The sequence below is a fragment of the Rosa chinensis genome, chromosome 1 (genome assembly GCF_002994745.2).
Source record: "Rosa chinensis cultivar Old Blush chromosome 1, RchiOBHm-V2, whole genome shotgun sequence".
Classification (NCBI taxonomy): Eukaryota; Viridiplantae; Streptophyta; class Magnoliopsida; order Rosales; family Rosaceae; genus Rosa; species Rosa chinensis.
Window position 1 is genome coordinate 36,534,787 of NC_037088.1, and position 26,476 is coordinate 36,561,262.

At 35.6% G+C, this 26,476-nt stretch overlaps 4 protein-coding genes and 1 long non-coding RNA gene across 7 annotated transcripts; 1 reads left to right on the forward strand and 4 right to left on the reverse strand.

The window, feature by feature from the left end:
* Positions 1 to 238: 238 nt before the first annotated feature.
* On the reverse strand, positions 239 to 3,185 carry LOC112165920 (probable LRR receptor-like serine/threonine-protein kinase At3g47570). Its single transcript, XM_024302626.2, has 2 exons — positions 737 to 3,185; positions 239 to 639 (listed from the first exon to the last, which is right to left on the reverse strand). Exons 1-2 carry the CDS (start codon positions 3,183 to 3,185, stop codon positions 239 to 241), a joined length of 2,850 nt encoding a protein of 949 aa, XP_024158394.1.
* An 894-nt stretch (positions 3,186 to 4,079) lies between these two features.
* LOC112173963 (probable LRR receptor-like serine/threonine-protein kinase At3g47570) lies at positions 4,080 to 8,459 on the reverse strand. 2 transcript variants are annotated; one of them, XM_024311660.2, is made up of 3 exons: positions 5,192 to 8,459; positions 4,796 to 5,086; positions 4,080 to 4,431 (listed from the first exon to the last, which is right to left on the reverse strand). In XM_024311660.2, exons 1-3 carry the CDS (start codon positions 7,959 to 7,961, stop codon positions 4,424 to 4,426), a joined length of 3,069 nt encoding a protein of 1,022 aa, XP_024167428.1. In that variant the 5' UTR covers positions 7,962 to 8,459; the 3' UTR covers positions 4,080 to 4,423. The 2 variants fall into 2 exon arrangements, with proteins under 2 accessions (XP_024167428.1, XP_024167422.1); XM_024311654.2 differs by lacking the exon at positions 4,080 to 4,431 and having other exon boundaries at positions 4,470 to 5,086.
* Positions 8,460 to 8,633: 174 nt separating this feature from the next.
* LOC112173996 (10 kDa chaperonin 1, chloroplastic) lies at positions 8,634 to 12,245 on the reverse strand. The gene is made up of 7 exons (XM_024311683.2): positions 12,030 to 12,245; positions 11,869 to 11,927; positions 11,733 to 11,783; positions 10,262 to 10,327; positions 10,116 to 10,163; positions 9,909 to 9,938; positions 8,634 to 8,871 (listed from the first exon to the last, which is right to left on the reverse strand). Exons 1-7 carry the CDS (start codon positions 12,112 to 12,114, stop codon positions 8,803 to 8,805), a joined length of 408 nt encoding a protein of 135 aa, XP_024167451.1. The 5' UTR covers positions 12,115 to 12,245; the 3' UTR covers positions 8,634 to 8,802.
* Positions 12,246 to 13,327: 1,082 nt separating this feature from the next.
* Positions 13,328 to 15,687, forward strand: LOC112173985. The gene is made up of 2 exons (XM_024311674.2): positions 13,328 to 13,652; positions 14,835 to 15,687. The coding sequence occupies exons 1-2, from the start codon at positions 13,568 to 13,570 to the stop codon at positions 15,440 to 15,442; spliced, it is 693 nt and encodes a 230-aa protein (XP_024167442.1). The 5' UTR covers positions 13,328 to 13,567; the 3' UTR covers positions 15,443 to 15,687.
* Positions 15,688 to 23,186: 7,499 nt separating this feature from the next.
* LOC112192435 lies at positions 23,187 to 25,203 on the reverse strand. Of its 2 annotated transcripts, none has more exons than XR_002933511.2 (6): positions 24,783 to 25,203; positions 24,569 to 24,666; positions 24,082 to 24,366; positions 23,872 to 23,964; positions 23,688 to 23,786; positions 23,187 to 23,517 (listed from the first exon to the last, which is right to left on the reverse strand). It is a non-coding gene; the product is annotated as an uncharacterized LOC112192435 (long non-coding RNA). The 2 variants fall into 2 exon arrangements; XR_005810504.1 differs by having other exon boundaries at positions 24,082 to 24,466.
* Between the last annotated feature and the right edge of the window lie 1,273 nt (positions 25,204 to 26,476).

Genomic DNA, 26,476 nt, shown 5'->3' on the forward strand with positions numbered 1-26,476 from the left:
GATATTCGTGACATTATTTTTCTTGGAGCTCACTGCGCTGATTAGGAAATTTCAGAGAAGAAAACAGAATGACAATGAAGTACTAGATGTTAGTACTTATTTTTCTTTGTGGGATTTTGAGAGTTTTCAATAGAAATTCGAGTATGAATAGAAATAACCCAGAGTCAAAGCATTCTTCTTCATTTACTTGCTTTCTGGTTGTATATCACACACAAAGTACTTAAAGATATATGCTTTTCTATTCACAAATTCTATTTGCTAGATATTTATTTCTTATTCGACACATGTCAGCAACAACATCACTAATGTCTAACCGCGCTGTAGACAGTTCTGTGGAGCAAGCAACACCAATTTCTAAAATTGTAGCCAAGCATTCTTGAACTTTGTTGGAAACCCTTGTGCTATCATCATTAAGATGATTGTTTCTTCTCATCTCTCCCTCCATTTTTTCTTGAACAAGAACAGGATCCACAATCTCTAGAACTTGTGCAGGCAGAGCCGCCTTCACAAAGTAATGAATATTTGAAGAACCTTGAAACAAGTCATCGGTTGGTCTACTTCCAGTAAACATTTGCAACAGAAGGATGCCGTAGCTGTACACGTCACCTTGTGTCCAAACTTCATGTCCCATGCCATATTCTGCATTCAAAAAAAGCATAGTTTCTATTTTCAAGCTTCAAACTATTAAAATAAAGATAAGGAGAAATAATTTGAAATGATTAAAGATGGTATTCACCTGGAGGAGTATAACCAATTGTTCCTCTTACTCCCAAGGAGCTCGATTGATCTCCAGAAACAGTGTCAGAAGCTCTGTGAAGGAATTTTACCAACCCAAAGTCACCCACATGACCAACCATATCATCATCAAGAAGAACATTACTTGGCTTGAGATCGCAGTGAACTATCGGGGTCTCACAATGATAATGGAGATATTCCAATGCCATTGCAATGTCAATGGCAATGTTCAACCTCTGAGAAAACTTTAGGATCCTCTGCCTCTCATCTTTCACGCCATTAATTTCCTGAGGATGCAACCATTCCTCTAAGCTCCCATTAACCATGAACTCATAAATTAAGGCCTTGAAATCACAGCCACGATAATCAGTACCTGAACATGCAGAGAGTACCTTCACAAGATTACGGTGTCTGATATTTTTCAAGGCCTCACACTCAGCAGTGAAACTTTTGGAAGCTCCCGGATGAACAAGGTTAAGTACCTTGATAGCAATAGTTGTGTCACCTTGCTCGAGCACTCCTTTATAAACTGATCCAAAACTGCCCATGCCGATCAAGTTGGCTGAGGAGAATCCATCAGTAGCTTTTACAAGACTATGGTAAGACACCTTGAGAAAATTTTCTGAATTACTTGAAATACTTTGCCTTGTTCTTTCCCTCTGCATGCAACAGAAGTACAAAAACAACAGTGTAAAGGTAACTCCAAGAAGCCCACAAACAAGGGAGATTGTTAGTCTCAAGGTGAGGCTCAATCTTGGCCTTTTGGTATGTCTAAATCTGCATTTTGGCAATTGAAATGCAGGTATGCCCCCACAAAGTCCACTATTTCCTTTGACTGATGTGGCAGTTGCATTCATGAAAATTCCTTTGGCTGGTATTATGCCTTCCAAATGGTTATAAGATAGATTCAGATACTGCAGAACTTCGAGGCCCTCCAAGAATTCTGGAATCGCTCCAGACAAGTTGTTGTGAGAAAGATATAAATATTTAATACCTCTTAGTGAACCCAAAGATGCTGGAATTGTCCCTTGAAAGAAGTTCCTCTGCAGGTATAGATACTCTAACGCTATACAACCACTTAGCCTAGTCGGAATTTCACCAGATAACATATTTCCAGAAACATCTAGAGTCCCCAGATTTATTAAATTTCCTACTTCCTCAGGAAGGAAGCCAGAAAAGTTATTGTCCCCTAGATCCCATTCAACATATGAATATGATGGCCCAATCATTCCTCCAGGAATAATACCACTTAAATTGTTATAAGCAAGAGATAAGAGAATCAAGTTGAGACACTGACCTAAACTGGAAGGGATATTTCCTTGAAGGTTGTTGTAAGACAGATATAGTCTATTTAATCCACTCAAATTTCCAAAAGAGGATGGTACATTCCCGGATAGTAAGTTCTCAGCCAAGTCTAATTCATATAGATTGTTAAGCTTTCCCAGATCCGGGGGAATGTGACCTGAAAATTGGTTAAAAGACAGACGAAGCTTCTCCAGGTTATGCAGATTCCCTATCCCATTAGGCATTCTTCCAAAAATCTTATTCCAAGATACAAAGAGTGATACAAGAGAAGAAGATAAGTTAGCTATGCAGGGAGGTAACATGCCCCCAAAGTAGTTTGAATTAATTTCCAGGTACTCTAAACGAGTGGCATTAACCAAATCGCATATAAAGCTCAAGTCACCAATTTTCCCACTTCCAAGATGGTTTATTCCCAGAATTAATCTCTCAAGCCTATGTAAATTTTCCAAAGAAGGGACTTCTCCATGTAGTTGGTTTCCTGAAATTCCAAAGTGAGCTAGGTTTGAGGCATTAGACAATGAAACAGGAATAGGTCCATGAAATTGGTTACGAGCAATATCAAAGTACTCAAGCCTTGGAAAGACCACACCTATGTTTGAGGGCAAAGACCCTTGGACTCTGTTTACTACCACAGAGAAGAATATTAGAGAAGAGAGATTGAAAAGTGAGGGAGGAAGCATACCGGAGAAGCTATTCAGATCCAATATAAGAGTTGTAAGATTTGCTAGTTGGCCAAAAATATCTGGAATACTCCCATTCAAGTTATTAGTGGACACTGAAAGCACTTCAAGAGATGATAAGTTGCCAAAAGACCGAGGGAGACTTCCTGATAGGTTGTTGTGGTAAATTGCAATTGTTCTTAGCCTCCGCAAATTGCCAATCTCCTCCGGAATTGTTCCTACCAGAAAATTGAAACCAAGAGAAACTATGATGAGTTGAGAGCAAGCTGACAAGTAAGAGGGAATTTCACCGCTGAGTGAATTATTCTCCAAGTGCAAACCCTGAAGTCTGCGGAGATGACCAATTTCGGTAGGAATTTGATGGCTGAAGCTGTTGTTTTGGAGATAAATGACCCTCAGGAAACTCAAATTTCCAACATGTGGTGCTATAGAGCCTGCAAGATTCAAGGACTGCAGGTCCAACATCGTGACCCTCTGGTGAAGATGACCACAAAAAACACCATGCCAATTGCAAAAGTGGTTGGTTTCATTCCAGGAATCAAAGACTCCAAAAGGGTCAACAGTTATCCTAGCCTTGATTTCAAGTAAGGTCAGTCTATCTGTCTCATTTCCTTGAAGTCTTAAACCATGGCATGAGTAAAAAAGAAGAACAGCATGCATGCAAACATATGAGAAAAAAAAGGCTGAAATGAAGGTGTAAATCCTCATAACTTGAGTTTTGTGAAACTTTGGTTGCTCAGCTATAACTGGCTGGCAACTTGACTGAGATGCTAATTCATAAGCAGCATCCAGCAATGGATGTGAACCAAGCCAACAGATAAAATTATGAAAATAACATGAAAATTAGTCCCCTCAAGGTAGGCATCATCAGGTGGACGTACATAAGTGAAAAAAATAAATTAATTAATTAATTAAATATTTTCTTGCCTATCGAGCAGAGAAAGGCTGCACTGCAACTAGCCAAAAAAAATTTCTGACTTTTCTCCTGTATTGGAATCCTAACTAGTGAAGCATATATAGTAAAATGATAAAGAAAGCCCAAATGTTTCATCATGACAGCATCAAGTTTCCTTTACTTCTCTACGAGATTGCTATTACAAAATCTTCAAGTTGAACCCTATATAGTAATCTGTTGGGTATAATTCTACCATTAGTTTTAAGATTTGAACCCTTCTATGCAGATGCATTGACTGTTTTTGATAATATTATCCATGCATAAGAAATTAGGCAGCATGACCTAACCAGACACTTGAGAAGGACATTTAAAATTTTATATATAGTCAAATCTCTGGGAAATTTTCATTTGGGAAACAAGTTATCGGACAAATTATTAATGTCATCAAAAGCTAGGCTGAGAGATAAATATGAAATAATACAAACAAATTTTTTTTATTTTTATGCAGATATATTACTCCTAATATTGATTGTGAGTAATCTCAAAGATCCACAGACACTCAACTATAAACACACATACAAACATATTGTCTACCTACTATGCAGGGGACAGGGAATTTGTATCTTTCAAAAACCAAATGTTACCTATTACAAATTTTGCTTGGAAAGCCATTACGACATATCTGCAAACACCAAAGCAGCATCACCCACCATACTCCCAAAGTTCAACCATCCATGAAAAGAAGAAGCCACTATATCTGCCGCCTGATCCAAGACCTGACATCTACCTATAAGATATGAAATCCCAGCTACCATGCTACAAACAAACAAAAAAATGAGGACTGCTCGGTAGTTTATAAAGTCTACCCAAATATAACACCTCACACATATGGAACTTGATTGGTAAGATAAAAAAAATGCCTCCCTTGAACCAATAATAGAAAATCTAAACAGGAAATTTCGCCATTGCTTAGACAGTTAGACATATGAAAAGTAAACAATGTAGTCGTCGATATAACAAAATAGTACTGCACACATATGGATAACTGATTATTAACAGCATGCCTCAATTCACATATCCTATTAGCTCAAACCTAGCTTGTTTCTTATTCGGTACATCTCACATACGACATCACTAATGTCTGGACGTTCTCTAGGACGTTCTGCAGAGCAAGCCATACCAATTTCTAGGATTGAAATCAAGCTTTCTTCTATTTTAATGTGAGGCCTTGTGCTATCCTCATTAAGACATTTGTCCGCAATGATCTCCCCTTCCGCTTTTTCATGAACAAGAACAGGATCCACAATCTCAATAACATCCTCAGCCAGAGCTACCTTCACAAAGTTATGAAGGTTTGAAGTTCCTTGAAACATGTCATCTGTTGGCCTTTTTCCCGTGAACATTTCCAGTAGGAGAATGCCATAACTGTACACACCACCTTGCGTCCAAACTTCATGTCCCATACCATATTCTGCATTTTCACAATTAACGATTCAATCATAACACCATATTATAATTTCTACCCTCAAGCTTTCAAAGGAAGTATAGGAAAAAAATTATCTAAGAACGTACTCACCTGGAGGAGCATAACCAACAGTTCCTTTTACTCCAAGCAAGCTAGATTGATTACCAGAAGTTCTAGGAAGGAACCTTACCATCCCAAAATCACCAACATGTGCAACCATCTCATCATTGAGAAGGATATTGCTCGGCTTGAGGTCACAGTGAACTATCATTGTCTCACAATGATGATGGAGATAATCCAATGCCAAAGAAACATCACTTGATATGGCCAACCTTTGAGAAAAACTCAAGCTTCTTGGTCTCTCAATTGTCTCAGAAACTGTCTGAGTTGGATGCAACCATTCCTCCAAGCTCCCATTAACCATGAACTCATAGATTAAGGCCTTAAAATCCCAACCTTCAAAATCAGAACCTGAACACACAGAGAGTACCTTCAAAAGATTACGGTGTCTAATGTTTCTCAATGCCTCACACTCAGCAGAGAAACTTTTGGAAGCTCCAGGATGAAATAGGTTAAGTACTTTGACAGCAACAGTTGTTTGACCTTGTTCAAGAACTCCTTTATAAACTGATCCAAAACTGCCCATGCCTAGCAAGTTAGCAGCAGAGAATCCATCAGTAGCTTTTAGAAGATTTTGGTAAGACACCTTAAGAAAATTTTCTGAATCGCTTGCAGTGTGCTTCACTATTTTCCTCCTTGAGCAAAGAAGGTACCAAAATGACAGAGCGCAGGAGACTCCAAGAAGCCCACAAACGAGACAGATTATCAGCTTCAAGGTTCGGCTTAATCCTCTCTTCTTGGGATGTCCAAATTCGCATTTCGGCAATTGAAACTCAGTTATGCCCCCACAAAGCTTATTATTTCCTTTGACTGATGTGGCTGTTGCATTCTGAAAAACTCCTTTGACTGGTACCATGCCTTCCAAATTGTTATAAGATAAATCCAATGATTGCAGGAATTCAAAATGCTCCAAGAATTCTGGAATGAGGCCTGACAAGTTGTTGTTAGAAATATGTACCTCTTTAAGACCCCTCAGAGAACCCAAAGATGATGGAATTGTCCCTTGGAAGAAGTTTCCTTGCATGTATAGGTATTCTACTTCTATACAGCTACCAAGACTTGCCGGAATTTCACCAAATAACATGTTTCCAGAAACATCTAAGTACTCCAGATTTATCAAATTTCCTATTTTCTGTGGAAGGGAACCAGTGAAATGATTTTGAGATAAATCAAACTCAATATAGGAGGACAGACCAATGACTTCTAGGGAAATTGTACCGCTTAGATTGTTCTGACCAAGAAACAAGGATGTCAAATCATGACACTCTGCTAGAGATGAGGGGATACTGCCATGAAGCTTATTTCCATCTAAATCCAATTTAGATAGGTAACTTAAATTTCCAAAAGTGGAAGGAATATTCCCAGAGAAAGAGTTCATAGATAAGTTTAATTCAACCAACTTCTGAAGCTTCCCAGTTTCAGAGGGAATTTGACCTGAAAATTGGTTTGCTGAAAGAAATAGGCCTTGCAAGTTAACCAGATTTCCAATCCCAATTGGAATGCTTCCTGTTATTTTATTGATATTGACATAGACGTATTCCAGATGAGAAGATAAGTTAGCAATGCATTGAGGTAATATACCCCCAAAATTGTTTTCACTAATAAACAGTTCATCTAAAAGAGTGGCATTAGTCAAATCACAGAGAAAGCCCAAGTCACCAATTCCCCCACTTCCAAGATGGTTATTGCCCCCGAAATTTAATCTCTCAAGTTTATGTAAATTTTTCAAAGAAGGAACTTTTCCAGATAGTTGGTTTGCAATCAGTTGAAGGGAAGCTAGATTTGAGAGATTAGAAATTGAAACGGGAATAGGTCCACTAATTTGGTTGTAATCAATACCAAAAAATTCGAGATTTGGAAGAGCAACACCTAGGTCTGAGGGCAGAGTCCCTTGGAGTTGGTTTATAATGACAGAAAAGACTGTGAGGAAGGAGAGATTAAAGATCGAGGGAGGGATGATACCAGACAAGCTATTGTCTTCGAGTGCAAGGAAACTAAGATTGGTCAGTTGACCAAAAATATCTGGAATACTTCCCTTCAGATTATTCGAAGATACATAGAGCTTTTCAACAGAAGATAAGTTGCTAAAAGAGTTAGGGAGAGTTCCTGTAAGATTATTGTGTGGAACTACAAGTGTTTGTAGCTTGGACAAGGTGCCGAGCTCCTCAGGAATTCTTCCTACCAGAAAATTGTAACCAAGACGAATTGTAACAAGTTGAGAGCAACCAGATAAGTTAGACGGAATTTCACCACTTATTGAATTGTTCTGCAGCTGCAAATCTTGCAACTTGCGCAGGCGGCCAATTTCTGGAGGGATTTCATGTCTGAAGCTGTTGTTTAGAAGATACAGCAGTCTCACAAAACTCAAATTTCCAACATGTGGTGATATGGAGCCTGTAAGTTGCAAGGACTGCAGGTCCAACCTCGTGACCCTTTGGTGTCGTAGACCACAAGTAACTCCACGCCACTGGCAAAAGTGGACGGAATCATTCCATGAAGTAAGGGCTCCAAATGGATCACCAGTTATCCTGGCCTTGATTTCAAGCAAGGCCAGTCGATCCGTCTCATTTCCACTCAGGGTCAAACAAAGGCAAGAGTGAAAACATAACAAGGAAAACGCAGCTGAAATGAACCTGTAAATCCCCATACTCTCAGTTTTGTAAATCTTAATTCTGGTAAGTAGTGGTTGTCTAGAAACTTGATGGTAATCCAATTTATAAGCAGCATTCTGAATTATTCGAACACAAAACATGGGCTTCATTACATTAAGGTGTTATCTGAGGACGTCCTAAGAAAACATTATGAATGTATCTCCGGCCGTAGTTCTAGAACTGGTTAAAGACATAAGTTTGAATCCTATTGGTTAAGGCGTTAAGCATAATGAATTGACAAAGAAAGCATCTGAGTTGAAATATGAATTCTTGATTATGAGATTTTCACACAAGATAGCATATTGAAATGCAGATATTATTGAATGTGTCAACTCCGTTGGTTGACTCTTGTGTTGTTGTATAAGGTGCAGGTGCTGTTGGGTTATATTTTATTTCAGTGTACGGAGAATTACCACAGATCAATAACCAGCCTCTACAGAATTCCATTTCAGAACAGAAATCCCTAGATGATTCTATGTCGACCTAAAAATGCTTCCATACACATGTTGGGAGAACCTTCTTTTTACTCGGTTTGAGTAATGCTATTTACACTCATTTTACCCTCTTCATTGGCACATTATCAGTAAATCGTCTCCCAGCTGCCATATTTTCTTCCGAGGTAAATGCTCCCCAACCTGGTCACAAGAGTGGCTCCATCTTACTGATTAGTACTATATTTATTTTTATTTTCCCTATAGGGTAAAAGAATCTCGGATTAAGAATTAAAGTCTTTATTCCTTCCTCTTATCTCTACACTGAATGTTCTACCAAATTTCCATAAATAATCGCAAGAGATAACACAGCTTGCATTCCAAAGTACAATGATGACTAAATATTACAAAATTCATCCAATCAATTGGGGAGTTGGAGACATACAAGGAAAAACATCTCAACAATTGAAATTTCAGAAAATAATTCAAGAGGTTCTGCCTACTGTCGAGTGCTGACATCTTATTCAACCACGGCTAACAATTCGCTCTCTTTGCAGAAGCAGTGTCTACCCTCTGTTCCCAAATCCACCTGAGATACCAAAATTCATTGAGTATAAACCATATGGACCAATGTGCAAAACCGTATTCACAAACTTCAGTTTATACAGAAGAGAATCTATCTCCTTCTTGGTTCTTATTTCATTTCATAGGAGTAAACACAGGAGGGTGTAGCAATTCGAGATCATCTGCTAGGATCAATGCTCATTAAAATAAAAGCTAACGGCCAAGGAAATGACACGCTACACTGCTGTATGTTTTTTTTTTTTTTTAGCCATCATTTTCTCCATACATTGTTGGCTCCCCCTTTTTTACTCAAATGCTCAGACCTACCTCATGGACCATGGCTTTGTTAAAGCAATGGCAATCAGGTTCTTTGTCTTCACATTTTGAAGACTATAATTTCCCTAGACAATTCATGCTACCCCATTCTGAGAATCTATTGCTGCCAAAAGATATGAATTTGGAATCTCATTTCTCCAATAGAAGGTTTGATTTGAGGAAATTTATTGGCCTTACAAACATGCAGAAATAGAAGACTTATCATGCAAACCAATTACAGTGAATTTCCCCGGTTGAGCTAGTACTCTTTGGACCATTGTGGGTGTCTAGTTGGTGCCTAGGTACATGACCAGATCTGAGATGGGTATCCTCCAAATGAGAGAACGACAGCCAAAACTGTCTTCTTTTTTTCACCAGTTTAGCGTGCCATCTTTTCAAGCTGATTTTTTTCTATGGCATAGCATCACTACATTATTAGTTTAGCAGACAAATCCAGTATGTTCTGCTAAATTCTAGAGTGGTTTGATAGCAGTCTAGCTACACATGATGTAGTGATTTCTCTTTTTTCTTGTTATTGTTTTATTGTTTGGCTAAGGATTTTTCTTGTCACAATCCACATCTATTCTATTTTGCACATTGTGATCTACAAAAGTGGCTCCTATTCAAGCAAAACAAAAAACAAAACAAAACTTATGATTCTGTTGACAGCAAATGCATATTCATCATTTAGATAATGAAATAAAAAGCAAGAATATGATACTCTCAGTGCAAACTAGTTTTACTTACCTCATAAGCATTGATGTCCGAGAAAAGAACCTGCAAAAAATTTTAGATGACAATAAGCACTTGAATAGTACTTGGAACTAAAACTACACAATGGGATACCTTATTCCTCCAAAAACCTATAATGTACGTACTAACATGTATCACAAATCAACATTAATTTACGCCAGAAAATAGTCACCATCATTTTGGAGGATTTTAGTTACTCACCTTCTTTCCAGCCTGCACTTCTCCAACCTCGGAACCAATAGAAAGAACCTGAGATAAACACAATCATGCTTGTTAGTTTTCCTGATATTTAACCTGTTACTCTAAAGAAAAAGTATGTAATAGCAAGACAGAAACAGTTGGCATACTTCTCCCATAAGATACCGCTCAAATTTAACGGCAGATTTGGGCAGCAAAACTCCTCCAGCTGATTTCTGTGGAATAGGATTTCACTATCATGCTGAGTTCTTATACGAGATAAGTATGTACACATATATTTCACCAATATAGAGTTCCAAATGGTCCATTGAATAACAAAGAAGAGTAAAAAATGAATCATGTGAACCCCACTATAAAGCAACTAATGGCGATCAATCAATTCCAAAACTCTTAAGGTACCATGGTTCCTCTTAGACATTTTATAAATAATCTTATATAGCATATATGTATCTTTGACACGCATTCAGGTCCAATGAAACTAGTGAAAACACTTGCTATAATACTGGGTTTGCCTGTTCTCTCTTTCCCTATAGTTAGGGAGAATTTACATCAGAAAAAACCAACAGTTGAAAGCAATTAAAATACCAAAGACCAGAATAATACTCCCCTCTTCAAAAACTATACACTCTATCTCAAATTACAGCCACCAGAAGATACCCAGAGGATATACCTTCCACGCCTCCTTATTATTGATCAATTATGAACTAGATGCATCTAAGTTTCCAACATGACACGTACAAAGCAAAGGACTCAATGGACCCTGAAACTTTCAATGATTCTCGCAACAAAAAACCAGTTGAATTAATCAAAACTCATGAACTAGACCAAGGCTCTTGAACTTCATAGAGCGAGGTCATGTTTGGACTAGCCTCTACGTGCTTGACTCTTACACATCCAACTTCAGCACCCATTATCAAACTACTTGAACATCTAGGAATCACCCATATAAAGAACTATTTCTAGTCCAAGTGTCACTAATTTGACTCAAACGAAACCAGTCCAAGACAAATGACCTGTCAAGATAATTTTCTACACTAATCTTGACCAGAAATCTGACAGATATAGACAACCAAATTAAGAGATCTCACTCAGCAAGAGTTAGGACAATACTATTCAAATAATCATCCCATTATTCCGCCACAAGTTTTGGCAACTACAGCTGTACTAGATGACCAAGGTTTGACTGATGTACCTAGGTCTGCCCTTTGATTAAAGTTGTAAACAGAAACCTTCCCACAAAAATTTCTGGGTCAAGTACTACGCATTTCAATGCACAATGATATGACAGCACCGTGAGCATCTAATACAGAACAAATGCAACTAATCATACTATTAGTTTTACTTAGAGTGACAACATGTTGATGCAAAGATTCAACAAAGAATTCAAATTCACTCCTTCTGCTAGTGCTAAGTTGTCAGGGAACTGTAGTCAAAGATAGTATTTGCTACACACTAAGGCAGTTGGCACTGTCATAGATTTTCACAAGTTTGGCATTCTACACGCTCAAACAGTGAACTAATATTATTTTGGCTTTCTGATTAACAAGAAACAAGCAGCTTATAATACCAATTTAAAGCTTCCAAACACAATTTGTGTTACTAAAACCCATCAAAAATTACCTCCGGGAGCTGCTCAAGACGAATAAGCACTCTATCAGCTTGAGGAACCACCTGTCACTCACAAATTATCACCAGTGAGCATAAAAATCAATACCCAGATAAATAATTCCAAAAAAATATAAGAAAAAAAAAAAACCTTGGTGGGTTCCCATTTCTTGGCAATTGCGTTGACTCTCAATGAGTTTCTTCGCAGACCTGTACAAAACCCATGAAGCAAAACAAAGATAAGATGAATTTGGAAATTCACGATAGGAATAGAGAGAAGGGGGTTGAGAAAGGAGGGAACTTGTGCAATACCTGGGAGTGGTTTCTGGCTGGACAGAGAAGAAGTGTTGGGTCTGCACACCAAAGGGTTTGGGAGTGTGAGGAAAGTGGAGGCCATGAGGGTTCAGTAGAGAGACAGAGAGCTGCGGAGATTGAATGTTATGCTGGCAAGAAGAAGAAGAAGAACAAGTGGGAGTGATATCTTAAACCCTTTGCGACTTGTGAGAGATAAGGAACTAGTTGAGTTCTAGAGGGTTCGGCTCACCAACGTTTTGTGTGATACGAAATGAACTGGTTCGGTCTGTTCGGTCTGCAAAGAGTGGCCCAAACGCAAGCTTCTAACACTGTTCCCCATAAAATTTGATCAACACACCCACCGTTGAAAAAAAATAAATGGTCAAGATTTTCTATTGTTTCGCTATCAAGTAGTGATTAAAAATTTCTAATTTACGGGTGAAACAAGGAAAATTCTTCTGTGTATCGATGGTGTAAGAAAACTAGTAGATCCAAGAGATCTTAGCCTATGATATTTATAAATTATTTTTAATAATCGAAAATATAATTGATGTTATTTAGCAGTCCATTTCTGCTTGTGCAAGCAGACGTCGGTGCATTGAATACTCTCTCATGAAACAAATAGATGACTTTGTGCAATGAGTTGAGTACTTGAGTTGTTTCATAAGTTTAGACTCTGATGTACATAATACTTTATCCTTGACCTAGATAGGTACATCTCTTCACATGATTGATCATTTTATTTATTTTTTCTTAATAATCGACCCTGTACAATTTAACTTTAAATTGATAAAAATGATCATACTAACCAACGATATTGACAAAAGAGTAAAGTAGCCAGCTACAAGCGACCTACTAACCACAATTGATATGGGATGCCGCTAAAAAATCCCACTTGCCGAGTTGCTTAAACAAAATATGAGTTATGATGAAATTAAAAAAAAATATTAAAAAAAAAAAATTTGAGCCAGAAAATTTCAGAAAAGTTCAGTACTATTTGGTCTAGTGGCATAGTCTTCCGTTCGTAAGTAGGAGGTTGTGAGTTCGACTCACGAAAGACTAATTATAGTATTTGAGCTGTTTATCTAATAAAAAAAAATTAAGAAAAGATTGCAAATGCATATGAGAAAATAAATTTGGGCAATTGGGTATAGCAATAAGATTGATGGGTGTAGAGAGTAAATCTGTCCATAAAATCCGCACAAATTGGGCCCACAAAATTCCAAGCTTTTGAAAATCCGCACCATTTCTTAAGAAAAAGAAACCCAAGGCACAAAACACAAAACGGCTCGTGGTGGACCCATTCACCACTAATCTTTTTGTCCTTAAACTCTGCAACACTTCATCACTACTCTCCCCACTTTACCTCCCTACATTATTTCTTTCCCTCCTGCAAAAATCCCTGCTTTCAATCCCATTTCCCATTCCCACCATTGTTTAATCACTACCCTTTTCTTCCAACTAGCTTTGCTTTCTTTCTCCAACCTCTTTTCCTTTGGTTTTTCCTACTCAGATTCCTTGTAAAGCAAAACCCTTTTCTCTTCTCAGAAGTGAAAATGGTGAAGCGGCTTTGTTGCTCTGGGTGGTTGGTTTTTAGTAGCTGTCTACTGCTAGCAGCTCTTGTTTCCTCCAAGCACCATGGTAACTCCTGTAACTCTGAATTTTCACTCTTTCCCTACTTGTGGTTTCTCAAGCTATTGCAACTTGCTGCAGATTCCCTCAAGTTCTTAGCTTTTTGATCTTTTTGTTAATTAAGATTTCCCTATTGAAGAAACATATGCACATACATTTTCACTTTTAGTAGCAGCTTTCAATATTATGTCTGTGCCTGGATTATAGTGCATATAATATGTAGATTTGATGATTTTTTGTGGTGATGTCTAAATGCTGTGGAAGATTAATATCAATTTGCTGAATCCTGCCTTCTACTTTCTTGTATGGGCTTCTCAAGTAGCAAAATTAAGTTTGGGGAGAGATGGGAGGTTTAAGAGAAATTACTGTTCTCAGTTAAGAATATTGAGAGATGACTTATCATATATGTTTTAGTTTATTTGTCATTTTGCCATTGTGGGAAGACTAGGGTGCTAATAGTGTTCTAGAGAGATTAGGAGTCTCATGCCTGCTACTGAATGCTTTGAAGTGTGAAATAGCATCAGGCGAGTCCCATGCCTGCATTGAATGCTTTCAAGTATGAATGACATCAGACATTGTTAAAAGTAGGCTCCTCTCCTCCCATTTTTCTCCTTTGTATGGGGAGCTACTTTTGGATCTTTAAGAGCCTGTGTTTTCTGCACCTTCGAACATTTGCACAGAAAGAGTATATCTATGGTTTCCATTCACTTTCCACTGTATGCCCAAATCCTAATCCATCTAAATTCAAACGCCTCGAAAGAAATTTTCTTTTCGACATTGAATATCAGGTCCTTTAGAGATGCCAAGTTTGATTCTCTACAGTAGGAATTATAGCATTGCGTCACACTTTTCCTTGGCATTTTTGTTTTTTACTTCTCAGATTCCTTGGTGATAGTAGGAAACAGTGGCATCCAACTCAATATCTGAGTATTACCTTTATAGTTGACCCTGCTTGGTGCCTGATGAGAATAAAATTAATATATTCTGCACTATGAAAAGTAGATGTGGTTGAAATTAACTTGGCAAAATCAACATTCATGTTCTTAACATTCTTATTCAGTGTATATGTCTGATTCTAGTATTTTGCAACATTAATGATTACATATTTGTATAACTATATTCACTGTGATACTATGTTATCTTATAGTTAGTTACATATGATGGGTGACTTGGTGGTGGTTTGTTCCTCAGGAAACCCTGCAAATGATCTTGTTGAGATTATCAACAACAATCGAACGTCTCACAAGCTTTCCAAACTAAATGACAGTCCTGGACTTGGGTGTATGGCTCTGCAATTTGCTAAGTCATGCAAGGGAAACTGTAGTAGGAATGGCACTATCAACTGTACGCCATCTGAAGACGACTTCACCGAAGTGTTTGCCCCAAATTGTGGCGTTGAGCTACCCACTTTCGGCACCATAACTGGACACATTGTGGGTTGTCACTCCAAGTATCTAGAACCATCATTAGCTTTTGTAAATGTTCTTGTTGGAAACAACAAGGCTTTGTCAATTCTTCGGAATAAGTCACATAATGAGGTGGGAGTAGGTATGGTTGGGGTTCACAAAGGGCCCTTCTTTTGGACTGTGCTCTTCAGTAGTGGGAAGACAAACTCTACATTTGTTCTAGAAAATCGGGGTGCGGGGATTCAGCAGAAGAAAGGTTGCTATAGTGGAAGCAGCATCCCTTGCAGTGCAGGACAAAATATTAAAGCTGATTCTGTGATTTTCAACAATGTTATGATCATAGGTTTTCTTTGTGCTCATCTTCTGCAAAAGTTGTACTTCAACTTATTATGATAATTTGAAATGTTTCACTAGACAATGCTCAAATGTTTGTTACTAGTTTACCCCTTGGGTATAGTGAGGGATAGTTAGACAAAAAGTTTTTGATCCACAATGTATGTTTCTGCTTTTGTCCTTCATATTCTTCTTCGATTTTCATGTCAGTTTGTGGAGGTATAGACCCTAAAAGGTTCGAATCGCCTAACTTCAATCTATTTATTCTGCAACTTTGCAAAGCACGTATCAGCTTTAGATAATCTGATTTCTCTTTAATATGCTGCTAAATTGATAAATTACTTCTCTTTCTTATGGATCAAGTAAATATTGTAAACTGCACCCAATGTCCCCATGTCACAAGAATATCACTCATTTAAGTGTTTTTTATGTTTTCTTCTCAATCAATAGGAGATCCTAAACCCCTGAAAAACCATTCACTTTAATTTCGAGCACTATACCGACCATTATACTGAGACAAGAGTCAAGAGGCCTTTGATGTTGTAACTATGCATGGTGTTTGTATTGTAAGGTAGCAGAAATCTATTCAATCAATATCAGTTCAACCAAGACAATGGCATTGTTCACGTTATTTTGGGTTTGGGCGGGATATACCCAAGCTCCAAGTAAGACTATGACATTGTTCTAGTGCTTGGGGCTTCTTCTTCCGGTGCGCATAACTTTATTTTATTTATTTTTTTATATTTTTTTTTGTAGAGTACAGGCACTAATTACAACTTGAAACACCTTAATCATTTCGAGAATTATCTTAGTTTAAAGCATTGAGCAAATTGAGGAGAGAGAGTTCTCTCATACTGTTAGTATCAATGATTGAGTGTTTCATATGAACAAAAACATCAGCTACAAAATTTAACTCCCAAAATATATTGTTGAATTGATTGGGGGTCGTCTTGGGTACCTTGGTGTTTGCCATACTCTTTTTTTTTTTTTACTTTTAGTAAATTAATATAGTGGAAACCTACTGAACTGGTCAACAGGTTACCCAATTAAATATCGACATGTGTCATTTTTAAAAATAAAATTTACCATATTAACAACACAGTCTTTCTTGATATGTAACATTGTTAAAAATCATGTAACAAGTATTGTCAAAATAATAAATTACACATAGTTAAACTACAATTACGACTTATGACAACAGTTGTTGTGGTTATTGTAATTGAGTGGCCAAAGATGTAAATATCATATTTGGACAACTTTTATCAAATTTAGAACCTTGATTATCAAGTGGAGAAACTCCTTACAATACTGAGTTGTTACATATCTTTTGGTCTAATTTTAATTTTACCATGTTCACAACACAAATGTTGTCGGAATTGTAAAATGGTTGGTAATCTTGTAAATGGTATAGTTTTTGAAGTAATTACTACAATCAGAACAAAAGTTACCGCTTTTACACCAATAGTTGTGAGTTATAATAAACTATGTAGTCATTGAGTAATTATTCCATTAATGATAAAAATATAAAGATTTACCACTCTGAAAACAAATTTGTTGTTGCACTTGCTAAATTGTCCATAAATTAGTACATTAGTTTAGGTTGAGTAATTACTATAAATAAGACAAAAGTTACCGTTTTTACATCAATTGTTGGGATTGTGGTAAAATGTGTAGTCATTGTAGTAATAATTTCATTAATGATAAAAACATAAAGATTCATACATGTTCTATTTTATATAATATTTACCACTTTGAGAACTCATGTAACCACTTTGAGGACACATGTGGTAATTAGAAAAAAAATCCGCATTAAAGTAAATAAGGTCTTCGTTAGAGAAAAGTAGGTTCTCATTTGAGTAATTAAGTCATAAAAGTGGTAATTTAATAAGTTTTCATTAAAGTAAAGTAGATTATCATTTGAGTAAATAAGTCCTAAAGTAGGTTCTCATTTGACTACATTTAAAACAAATATTATTTACTTTTACACTAATTGTTGTCGTTGGCGTAAAATGCATGTAAAAAGAATTATATTTGGTTAAGGAAACTACTAATGATATAATTAATTAGTAATAAAGATTACTTAACTAATACTAATTTTGCGAATTTAGGTTAGAAGGTTTTTGTTTTTAATAAGGAAAAAACGTAATTTTCAATTGTGTAATTGTCCATTAATAACAAGCATTAATCAAACATTAATTAACTAATAATAAAATTAATTAGTAATATAGACTATTTAACTAAAAGTAATTCGGTGAACCTAGGATAGAAGGTTCTTTTAATTTTTTTTGAAAAAGGAAAAATCATAATTGTCAATTGTCAATTGATAATCAAACAGTAATTGGCTTTATTGTTTTCACTATCTTTATTGTTTTCAACTCAATTAGTAGTTTGTGTTACCAAAAAAATTAGAAAGGCTAAGAGCTAAACAAGTTACCAATTTGTTAAATATTTTGCTGGATATATTATTAATCCAATGGTCCAAAATATTTAATAAAATGAGGGTATGGCAAACACTAAGGGGGGTGTATTGTATTTGGATTTGTGCAGACTTTTTTTAAATGACAGACTTTTTGAAAAATCCACAGACTCTTTAAAAAGTTGATAGATTGTTATGGATTTCTTAAAACCATTGATTTTAGCAACAGACTTTTATTGATTCATGAAAATCTATATACTTTATTATGAATGACTTCTACAAATTTCCTGGAATATTTTGTACATAAAAAAAAAACAAAAAATAAAAAATAAAATAAAACAAATACAACCCAAACACAAAACAAAGTAATAACTTATTGTCTCTTCAATGCTCCAGTATCTTCTAATAGAATTGACTCACAAATAAATAATTGGTAGTCTGTCTAGTGAGTTTGTTCTCATTCCTAATCTCCCAACAACATAAATATACAATATAGATCACTTGATGTTTATGGTTAATTATTCTCATCAATTTTGTTTTCGCCGATTAACATATATTGTAGCAATATTAGTCAATGTCTTGATCTATAATCAATCAATTGAAATTCAATTGTTCAACTTTTTTTTGAACCATAATATAACTTCAAATTAATGAGAATAATTAATTAATAAGATAAAATTTAGTATGGTTCAAGATCTTAGGGTTAGACCACAATCTTTGAGTTTTAGGCTTTCATAAATCATTTTTATTGCTATTAGGGTTTGAAGTATTACAATTGAAAAAAAAAAAAATCACATTCAACAAGTACAATAAACATGTTGGGTATCAAAAAAGGTTGATATCATAAAAAATTAGAGAAAAGACAAAAAAATTAGAAAGAGAGATGATGAAGGACAAACTTCTTCGTATGTAGAGAGAAGAACTTTGATAGACCTTTTTTTTTTGAAGAGGAAACTTTGATAGACTTTTTGAAATCTTTGGTCTGGAGGCTGGAAAATTATTGGAGTTTGGTATGTATAGTTAACACTACAAAGTCCATGATTATCCATGATTTTCTAATTCCATAAGTATGAATGATATTTTGAATACATCTGTACTTTTATTCATTTTTAAAAGTCTTAATTGAATACCCCTAGATTTTGGTGGAATTCGTGAAGTCTTTAAAAATCCTAATTGAATACCTCAAGACTTTCATGGACTGTTAAAAGTCTATATTGAATACACTCAGACTTTTAAATTCTATAGATTTCTTTAAAAGTTTCACTAATTCCATATACAATACACCCCCCTTGGTACCCAAGAATTATCCCACCCAATAATTAATATAGTTATTTTTTTTCATTTTAAGATGAAAAGTTGGCCATGTGTGGCTGCTCACTACATCTCTAATTGAGGTAAAGTCACTTGTATTCATGTCCCTAAATATGTAGATCAAGTAATCAAATATCGTCGTTAGTTTCGTACTGTGGAGTTAATTCCTTCAAACTAAAATGTTAGTCTAGTGGTCATTTCTATGTAAGAGATGTTGCCTAAAACTCATTGTAAGCTGTTCATTATTAATGAAGTTCTTATTTGATAAAAAAATGTTAGTATACAAATCGGAATGGAGTTACTTGACTCTTCTTCTTTTTTTTTATAAATGAATCATAATTTCAAGGAATAAGAAGTACAACAAAAATTCAACAGTGGCCAACGGAAAAGAAGAACAAGTAATAAGTCCAAACAAACCAACTGCAATAGTAGAGACAAACCAGGCGAGAGGTCAGACACTTGGCCTCCCAAAGCAGCAACCCAGCAAAAGTCCTTGACCTAGGTTCTTAGAGATGAACATTCATATTGCCAGGTCATTATATTTACAATCGCTATCCTCGGGTCCTGAAAGTCATATACAAGTTTCTACCCGCATGTATTTTCGTGGTTATTGTAGAGGCAATTATGTTATGAAGAATTGACACTTGAAATTTTGTATGTAATAGATTAATGCATGTTTTTTTGAAATATTAATAGTAAATGTATATGGTAGCATATGATGACTGTGAATCCAAGCCAGCATGAGCGGAGGTCAAGGAATCAGGATCCCAAGGACCCAAAAAGGACAACGACATAGACCATTTTCTTCTGGTTAGTAAATTATGGAGAAGACGAAGAAGAAGACGACTTGGCGAGAGTGGGAATAGCATATATATATATATATATATATATATATATATATATATATATATGCCATTTAAACTTCAAAGGTAATATACATGCATCCCTTATAACTTTATAAGCACATGGATTTGAATGGATTGTTTCTCCAAAGATAATAATTTTTTTTATCAATTAAATACATTACTATCGAAAAATCGTTACAAGTAATATAAATTATACAATCATGAGCTTAGAATGAAGAGTTTCGATGTAACTATATTGGCGTAGCTGGTTGTTTCTTGTGAAACTTTTCTCGGCAAGTAGTACGTTATAATCATTTAATCCCATAATATCACTCATTTAAGTGTTTTTATGTTTTCTTCTCAATCAATAGGAGATCCTGAACCCCTGAAAACCCATTCCCTCTAATTTTGAGCACTATACCGACCATTATACTGAGACAAGAAGTCAAGAGGCCTATGGTTTTGTAACTATGCATGTTATTTGTATTGTAAGGTAGTAGAAATCTATTCAATCCATCTCATTTCAACCGAGACAATGGCATTGTTGACGTTTTGGGTTTGGGTGGGATATCCAAGCTCCAAGCAGGACAATGACATTGTTCTAGTGCTTGGGGCTTCATCTCTCGGTGCATAACTTTATTTATTTTTTTATTTTTTTAATAATTAATTACAACTTGAAACGCCTAAACCATTCCTAGAATTATCAGTTCAAAGCATTGAGAACATTGAGGTGGAGAGTTCTCTCATACTTTTAGTGCCAATGATTAGGTGTTTCATATCAACAAGAATATCAGCTACAAAATTTTTCTCCCAAAATATATTCTTGAACCGATGTGTCAGAACATTAGCGAACAGCCAACAATTAATTTGGTTAATATTTTCGTTTTAAGACGAAGGGTTGGCCATGTGTGGCTGCTCACCACGCCTCTAATGGAAATGAAGTCCCTCGTATTCATCTCCTAAATATGTAGATCAAGTAACCAAATCTCCTCGTTGTCTTTTTTGTATAAAAATCATAATTTCAAGGAAACAAGTACAGCAAAAACCCAACAGTGGCCAAAAAATACAGACGGAAAAGAAGATCGAACAAGCAACAAGTCCAAACAAACCAACTGAAATAAAACGCAATAGACACAAACCAGGCGAGAGGTCAGACACTCGGGCCTCCCAATCTGTAACCCAGCAAAAGTCATAGGTCAAAGTTCTTAGAGATAAATATTCATAATTTTGTGCCAGGTCATTATATTTACAATCGCTATCCTCGGGTCCTGAAAGTCATACAAGTTTCTATCTGCATGTATTTTCGCGGTTATTGTAGAGGCAATTATGTTATGAAGAATTGACGCATGAAATTTTGTATGTAACACATGTTTTTTTTTTTTTTTGAAATATTAATAGTAAATGTAGCATATGATGACTGTGAATCCAAGCCATGCCAGCATCAGAGAGGTCAAGGAATCAGGATCCCAAGGACCAAAAAGGACAACGACAGAAATCTGGTTACTAAAATATGGAGAAGACGAAGAAGAAGACGACTTTGTGAGAGTGAGAATAGCATTATACATATGCCATTTAAACTACAAAGGTTATATACATGCATCCCTTATAAGCACATGGATTTGAATGGGTTGTTTGTCCAAAGATGGTAAATTTTTTTATCAATAAATTCATTACGACGGAAAAATCGTTATAAGTAGTATAAACTATAAAATCATGAGCTTAGAATAAAGAGCTTCAATCTAACTATATTGGCTAAGCTGGTTATTTCTTCTAACTATATTGGCTAAGCTGGTTATTTCTTGTGAAACCTTTATCGGCGAGTAATAAGTTAGAGTGTAAACTTACGAGTAGTAAGTTAGAGTGTAAACTTACGAGTAGTAAGTTAGAGCTTCGATCTAAATCCGTCCAGCCTTTCATATCTGAATGCAACGATGCTAGCTCGGAAACTTAAACCTTGCAGACATGTAGGGCAAGGTTTGGTTTGTTAATAATAATGTCTTAGCAGATGTCACTACAACAGAAATGCTAATTTGCGAGGAACAAATTTGTCGCTGAAAATTGAGATTTCCTCGCCGTAGTGTTTTCGCGAGGAAAATATTTTGGTCACCAGTTCCTCGCGGTAGGGTGGTCAAGAAAAGTTTCCGCGAGAAAAATACTATTTCCTCGCCAATCCTTTTTCTCGATGAATATATTTTTTTCTCGCTGTTATTCTTTAGCTACAATTTTTTTCCTCGCCTATACTCATACTTTTTTCTCACTAAAAATTTCTGAAGGCCAAAAAATAGTCGTTAAATATATTTCCCGATAAAATAAATTTCATCGCTAAAGTATTATTTCCTCGCTAATGATATGTAAATAATTTAGAAATTATAAATAATAAAGAAATTGAAAAAACATTTTCGTCGTTGTAGGTATCTTTTGGCAAGGAAGTCTTTCCTCACTATAAACAATCTTTAACGAGGAAATTTATTTTCTTCCTTATATGTATCTTGTATGAGGGAAAACTATTCCTCGCTAAAGGTACTCAATGACGAGGAAATTTACATTTGTCGATGTAGGTTATATGGTGTATTCCTCGCCAAAGGTACTCAATGACGAGAAACTTTACATTTGTCGATATAGGTTATAAGATTTATAGCGAGGAAATTTACTTTTGTCGTTGTAGGTTGTATTTGCTATAGCGAAGAAATTTACTTTTGTCGTTGTAAGTTGTATAGTCTATAGCGAGGAAATTTAACTTTTGTCGTTGTAGGTTGTATGGTCTATAGCGAGGAATTTTACTTTTGTCGTTGTAGGTTGTATAACCTATAGCGATGAAATTTACTTTCATCGTCGTACATATTATAATCGTTAACGAGAAAATTTATTTTTGTCGTCATAAGTTGTGTATTGTATAGCGATGATATTTATTTTCGTCATTATACATTCTATAGCATATAGCGAGGAAATTCTTTTTCGTTACAATTGATTGCTTATTACGAGGAAAATGTTGACAATACATATGGTTTTGTCACCGATTATTCTCTACCATATTACATGAAAATATTTAAAACTAATTGAAATAGTCAAACCAATAATAAATCTCATAATAATAAAACCAAAGTAACAATCAAAGTGTTTCCTAACATCAGGAGTAACAAAAATAGTCTAAAACCAATAACAGAATCAAGATGATCTAAAAAATTATTTCTCCATGTTTAAGTTCTCTAATAAAGATACTAACTTGATGGATGTTGCCTGGAAAAGTTAGCCATGAACTCCTCAAACTTTTTGGCTTGCTCCTCCAATCTTTGGATCACCTCATTTTGTGCATCAATCTTTTGTTGTTGTGTCCCTACAAGGTGTTAGGTCTCTTGAAGCTGTTCTTGCAACATTTTGTTCTTTTCAGACATTTCATTTATCGACGAATGAGAGACTCTTGATGGTGGAGGTCTAGGGCCAAAACCACAACCCTTGATGTAGCCTGATTTGACTCCGAGGACTTTTGCACAAATTTCATCATCTGTCATTGTCCGAGTTCCATCAGGTTGAGTTGTCTCAGTTCGCATCTTAATCATTTCATCCTACAATAAAAAATATATACAATTGGATATGATATGCAATTTCTCATTTACAACCTGATCAATTTAATCATATTTAGGGACTTTATATTAATTTCACCTATGGTCATGGTCAAAATATATACATTATAGAACTTTTGTTCATACGTATGCATCGTTAACAAGTTACTTACTCACTTTGCTTTTGCTCCCAAATCCCAACCTTTTTTAGTGCTTTTGTACTCTGTTTCAAAGCGATCAATTGCACCTTGCATCTCTCCAGTCTGTGCTGCCTATTGCATTCAAACATATTCTTTTAACATCTACAAATATATATTGAAGCTATAAATTTATTAACAAAATTTATAAATATCTTACAATTTGCTCTTGGTGAGACATAAATGACTTTGACCCAGCTTTGTGGTGATGTGTCAACTTTGACCTATTTATAGCATTCTTCTCTGAACGAATCTAAAAATTATTATGAAATATCAAACAATTAGTTGGAATCTGAATGAAAAAGAAAACTAATATAACAAAAAAGTGAACTGTGTTGAAAAATAGTTAAAAAAATAAACAATATTGTACCTGAAACTTTTCACTAGAAAAACGAGCACAGAGAAACTCCCATTCTTCCTTCACTGAAACTTTTCAGTGTAAAATATCAAATAAAGTACTGCGAGTCTAACCTTCAAAGCTCTTATAGAGTTGTCTATGAGTACTGGAAGTCTAACCCTGAGGCTGAGAACTGGAATAAAGTGGTGCATGAGTAATAGTAGGGAAGAATGGCTCTGATAAGAAGCTGAAGAATAGAGTGGCTGTCGATTATAGTCTTGATGTTGCTCTAGAACAGGAACCGAGGGATTGTCTCAACTGCAGCAAAGCTCTCACTCGTATTAACACTATGGGCTTCATATAGTCGTTGAAAAATAGAGGAATAAATTGAGTACATTCTCTCCAGACTGGTCTACAACTGCAGCACCACCACACCCTCAAACTCAAATTGAGACAGAAATTGTTTCCAACTTGACACTGTAAAGCATATAAGGGAAGTAAAAAAGAGTAAAAATCCAACCTTGAGATTGATCAGGGCTCTGATAAAGCCATGTAGGACTAGTAACAAAAGAAGAAGCGTACAAACTGTTGTCAAAGAAGACGAAGAAGATTCATTCTCTGCAAAGAAACCACAGTAATTTTGGTGGTTAAGAAACTCGACCAATATATGTAATCCTACTAGAAACTTATACAAAAGGACTTCAGAAATTATTCAAGCTAAGGGATAGTAGTACCAGTAATAATCAGTTTTACATTATTATTGCCTTATTAAAGAAAAATAACTCGCAGAGTTCTGTCTGTTAATCTTGCATGAAGCAAACATGTATAATGCACCTGAGAAAAGAATCCACCTGAGAAAAAAATAATAAAAATAAACGCAAAGAGACCAATATCCAGAACAGATATTCACAATGATATCTCGTTTTGTTTAACTTTCACAAGTACGGGAATACTAACCATTCAAGATCACAATAATGCAGTGAATAGTGGTAAAAAAAACGAACCTGATGGAGCAGAGAGCTGAGTCGATCATTTTAACCTCCAAACAACATGTTGAGGAAATTTATAACTACACAAACTCATACAAAATAAGAATGAGCGAAATTGCTCAACTACATTAAATTTGAGCAACCCCATAAAAAAATATACCTTCCAAGAGATGGCCAAGAATTTCCAGCAAAGGTAACTCTTTCTTCTGATACACTTTTCAACAGTACCTCTATTCATAGCTTTTGGTAAAATTAAGTACATTTTGCATAGATGGCCAAGGTGATTGCATGTTTATTAAAAAGACCTGTGTACATGACAACAAAAAATGTAAGAGACCAGCATCCATCAGAATACATTAACAATCTCAATAGATGCTAAAACAAGTCATTTTCCCATTTTCTAAACATATAGGCTAGGGAATGAAAGAACGAGTAGATCACTTTGCAGCGTTTAGGCTTCTTTTCTACTATAAAAGGAGTAAAATTTGGTGGTGAGAAATAGAGGGAAAGGTGGCCAGCTAATAAACAGACATAACAGTAACAACTGAATTCTACACAATACCATTAGCCTTGCGCCTTCAGGATTTGAGATACCAAAACTAAAACAACGAAGATACAGTATGCTTGATATGATCAACAACAAAAACAGAGTGGTAGTAGCCACTGATATATGGCTGAACATATACTTGGTATTTGCTCATGAATATTCACGCAAAAATAGGAACAAGTTTGGGCGCTCATATGAACGTGTAAAATCAAGGATTCCAAAAGAAAAAAGAGACTGGATTAGAATTTTCAAACTGATGGTTTCTATACATAGTTTATTCTTGCTGGATAAAATCTTACCATGTTAAGATTTGGGTGCCGCCATGGCTTGGGTCGAAGCAAATCTCCTCCGACGCTGTCCGATACGACTCATACAGAAAGAAACGATGCAAATTGATCTTAATCCCAACCAAACCGACTGATGGAGAGAGAAGATTTATAATTGAAGCTTTCACTCTGTAGTAAATCAAAATTTTCTCCATCGAAGCTGTGCATTTGTACCCAACCACGAGCTTCAAATCATGACGAGGGAACGAAGAAAACAGGTTCCAATGAGAGAGAGGATGAGAACAAAAGGATCGCCACCTAACTACCCACGAGATCCAGAAGATTTCGACCAAAAACCCTACGCCCCAATTTCCCCTAGTTTCCTCGACTCTCTGCTCGTGTAGCATGTTCCGTTCGGTAAAAGATGGGTTTGAAGAATTACCTTCAATAAAAGATGAATAGATATGTTTATTTATTTTTTTTATTTGTAATTTTACTTGTTTGTCCTTTTTCATTCACATAGTTCTCCTAGTATCTTTATAGAGGGTATTTACGTAAAAAACTCTTTTTTTGCTAGTAAATCTTTTTATTTTAATAGATAAAATAATTAAAATAGAAGAATCATA

Excerpts from the sequence above, each read along its gene's own strand:
- LOC112165920 (XM_024302626.2), bottom strand. The coding sequence starts at position 3,185 with ATGTTGGACCTGCAGTCCTTGAATCTTGCAGGCTCTATAGCACCACAT. Across the intron at positions 640-736 it reads AATTGGTTATACTCCTCCAG|AATATGGCATGGGACATGAA; the intron begins GTGAATACCATC and ends TTTTGAATGCAG.
- LOC112173963 (XM_024311654.2), bottom strand. The coding sequence starts at position 7,961 with ATGAAGCCCATGTTTTGTGTTCGAATAATTCAGAATGCTGCTTATAAA. Across the intron at positions 5,087-5,191 it reads TGTTGGTTATGCTCCTCCAG|AATATGGTATGGGACATGAA; the intron begins GTGAGTACGTTC and ends GTGAAAATGCAG.
- LOC112173996 (XM_024311683.2), bottom strand. The coding sequence starts at position 12,114 with ATGGCCTCCACTTTCCTCACACTCCCAAACCCTTTGGTGTGCAGACCC. Across the intron at positions 11,784-11,868 it reads AGAAATGGGAACCCACCAAG|GTGGTTCCTCAAGCTGATAG; the intron begins GTTTTTTTTTTT and ends TGTGAGTGACAG. Across the intron at positions 8,872-9,908 it reads CGGACATCAATGCTTATGAG|GTGGATTTGGGAACAGAGGG; the intron begins GTAAGTAAAACT and ends TTGGTATCTCAG.
- LOC112173985 (XM_024311674.2), top strand. The coding sequence starts at position 13,568 with ATGGTGAAGCGGCTTTGTTGCTCTGGGTGGTTGGTTTTTAGTAGCTGT. Across the intron at positions 13,653-14,834 it reads TGTTTCCTCCAAGCACCATG|GAAACCCTGCAAATGATCTT; the intron begins GTAACTCCTGTA and ends TTTGTTCCTCAG.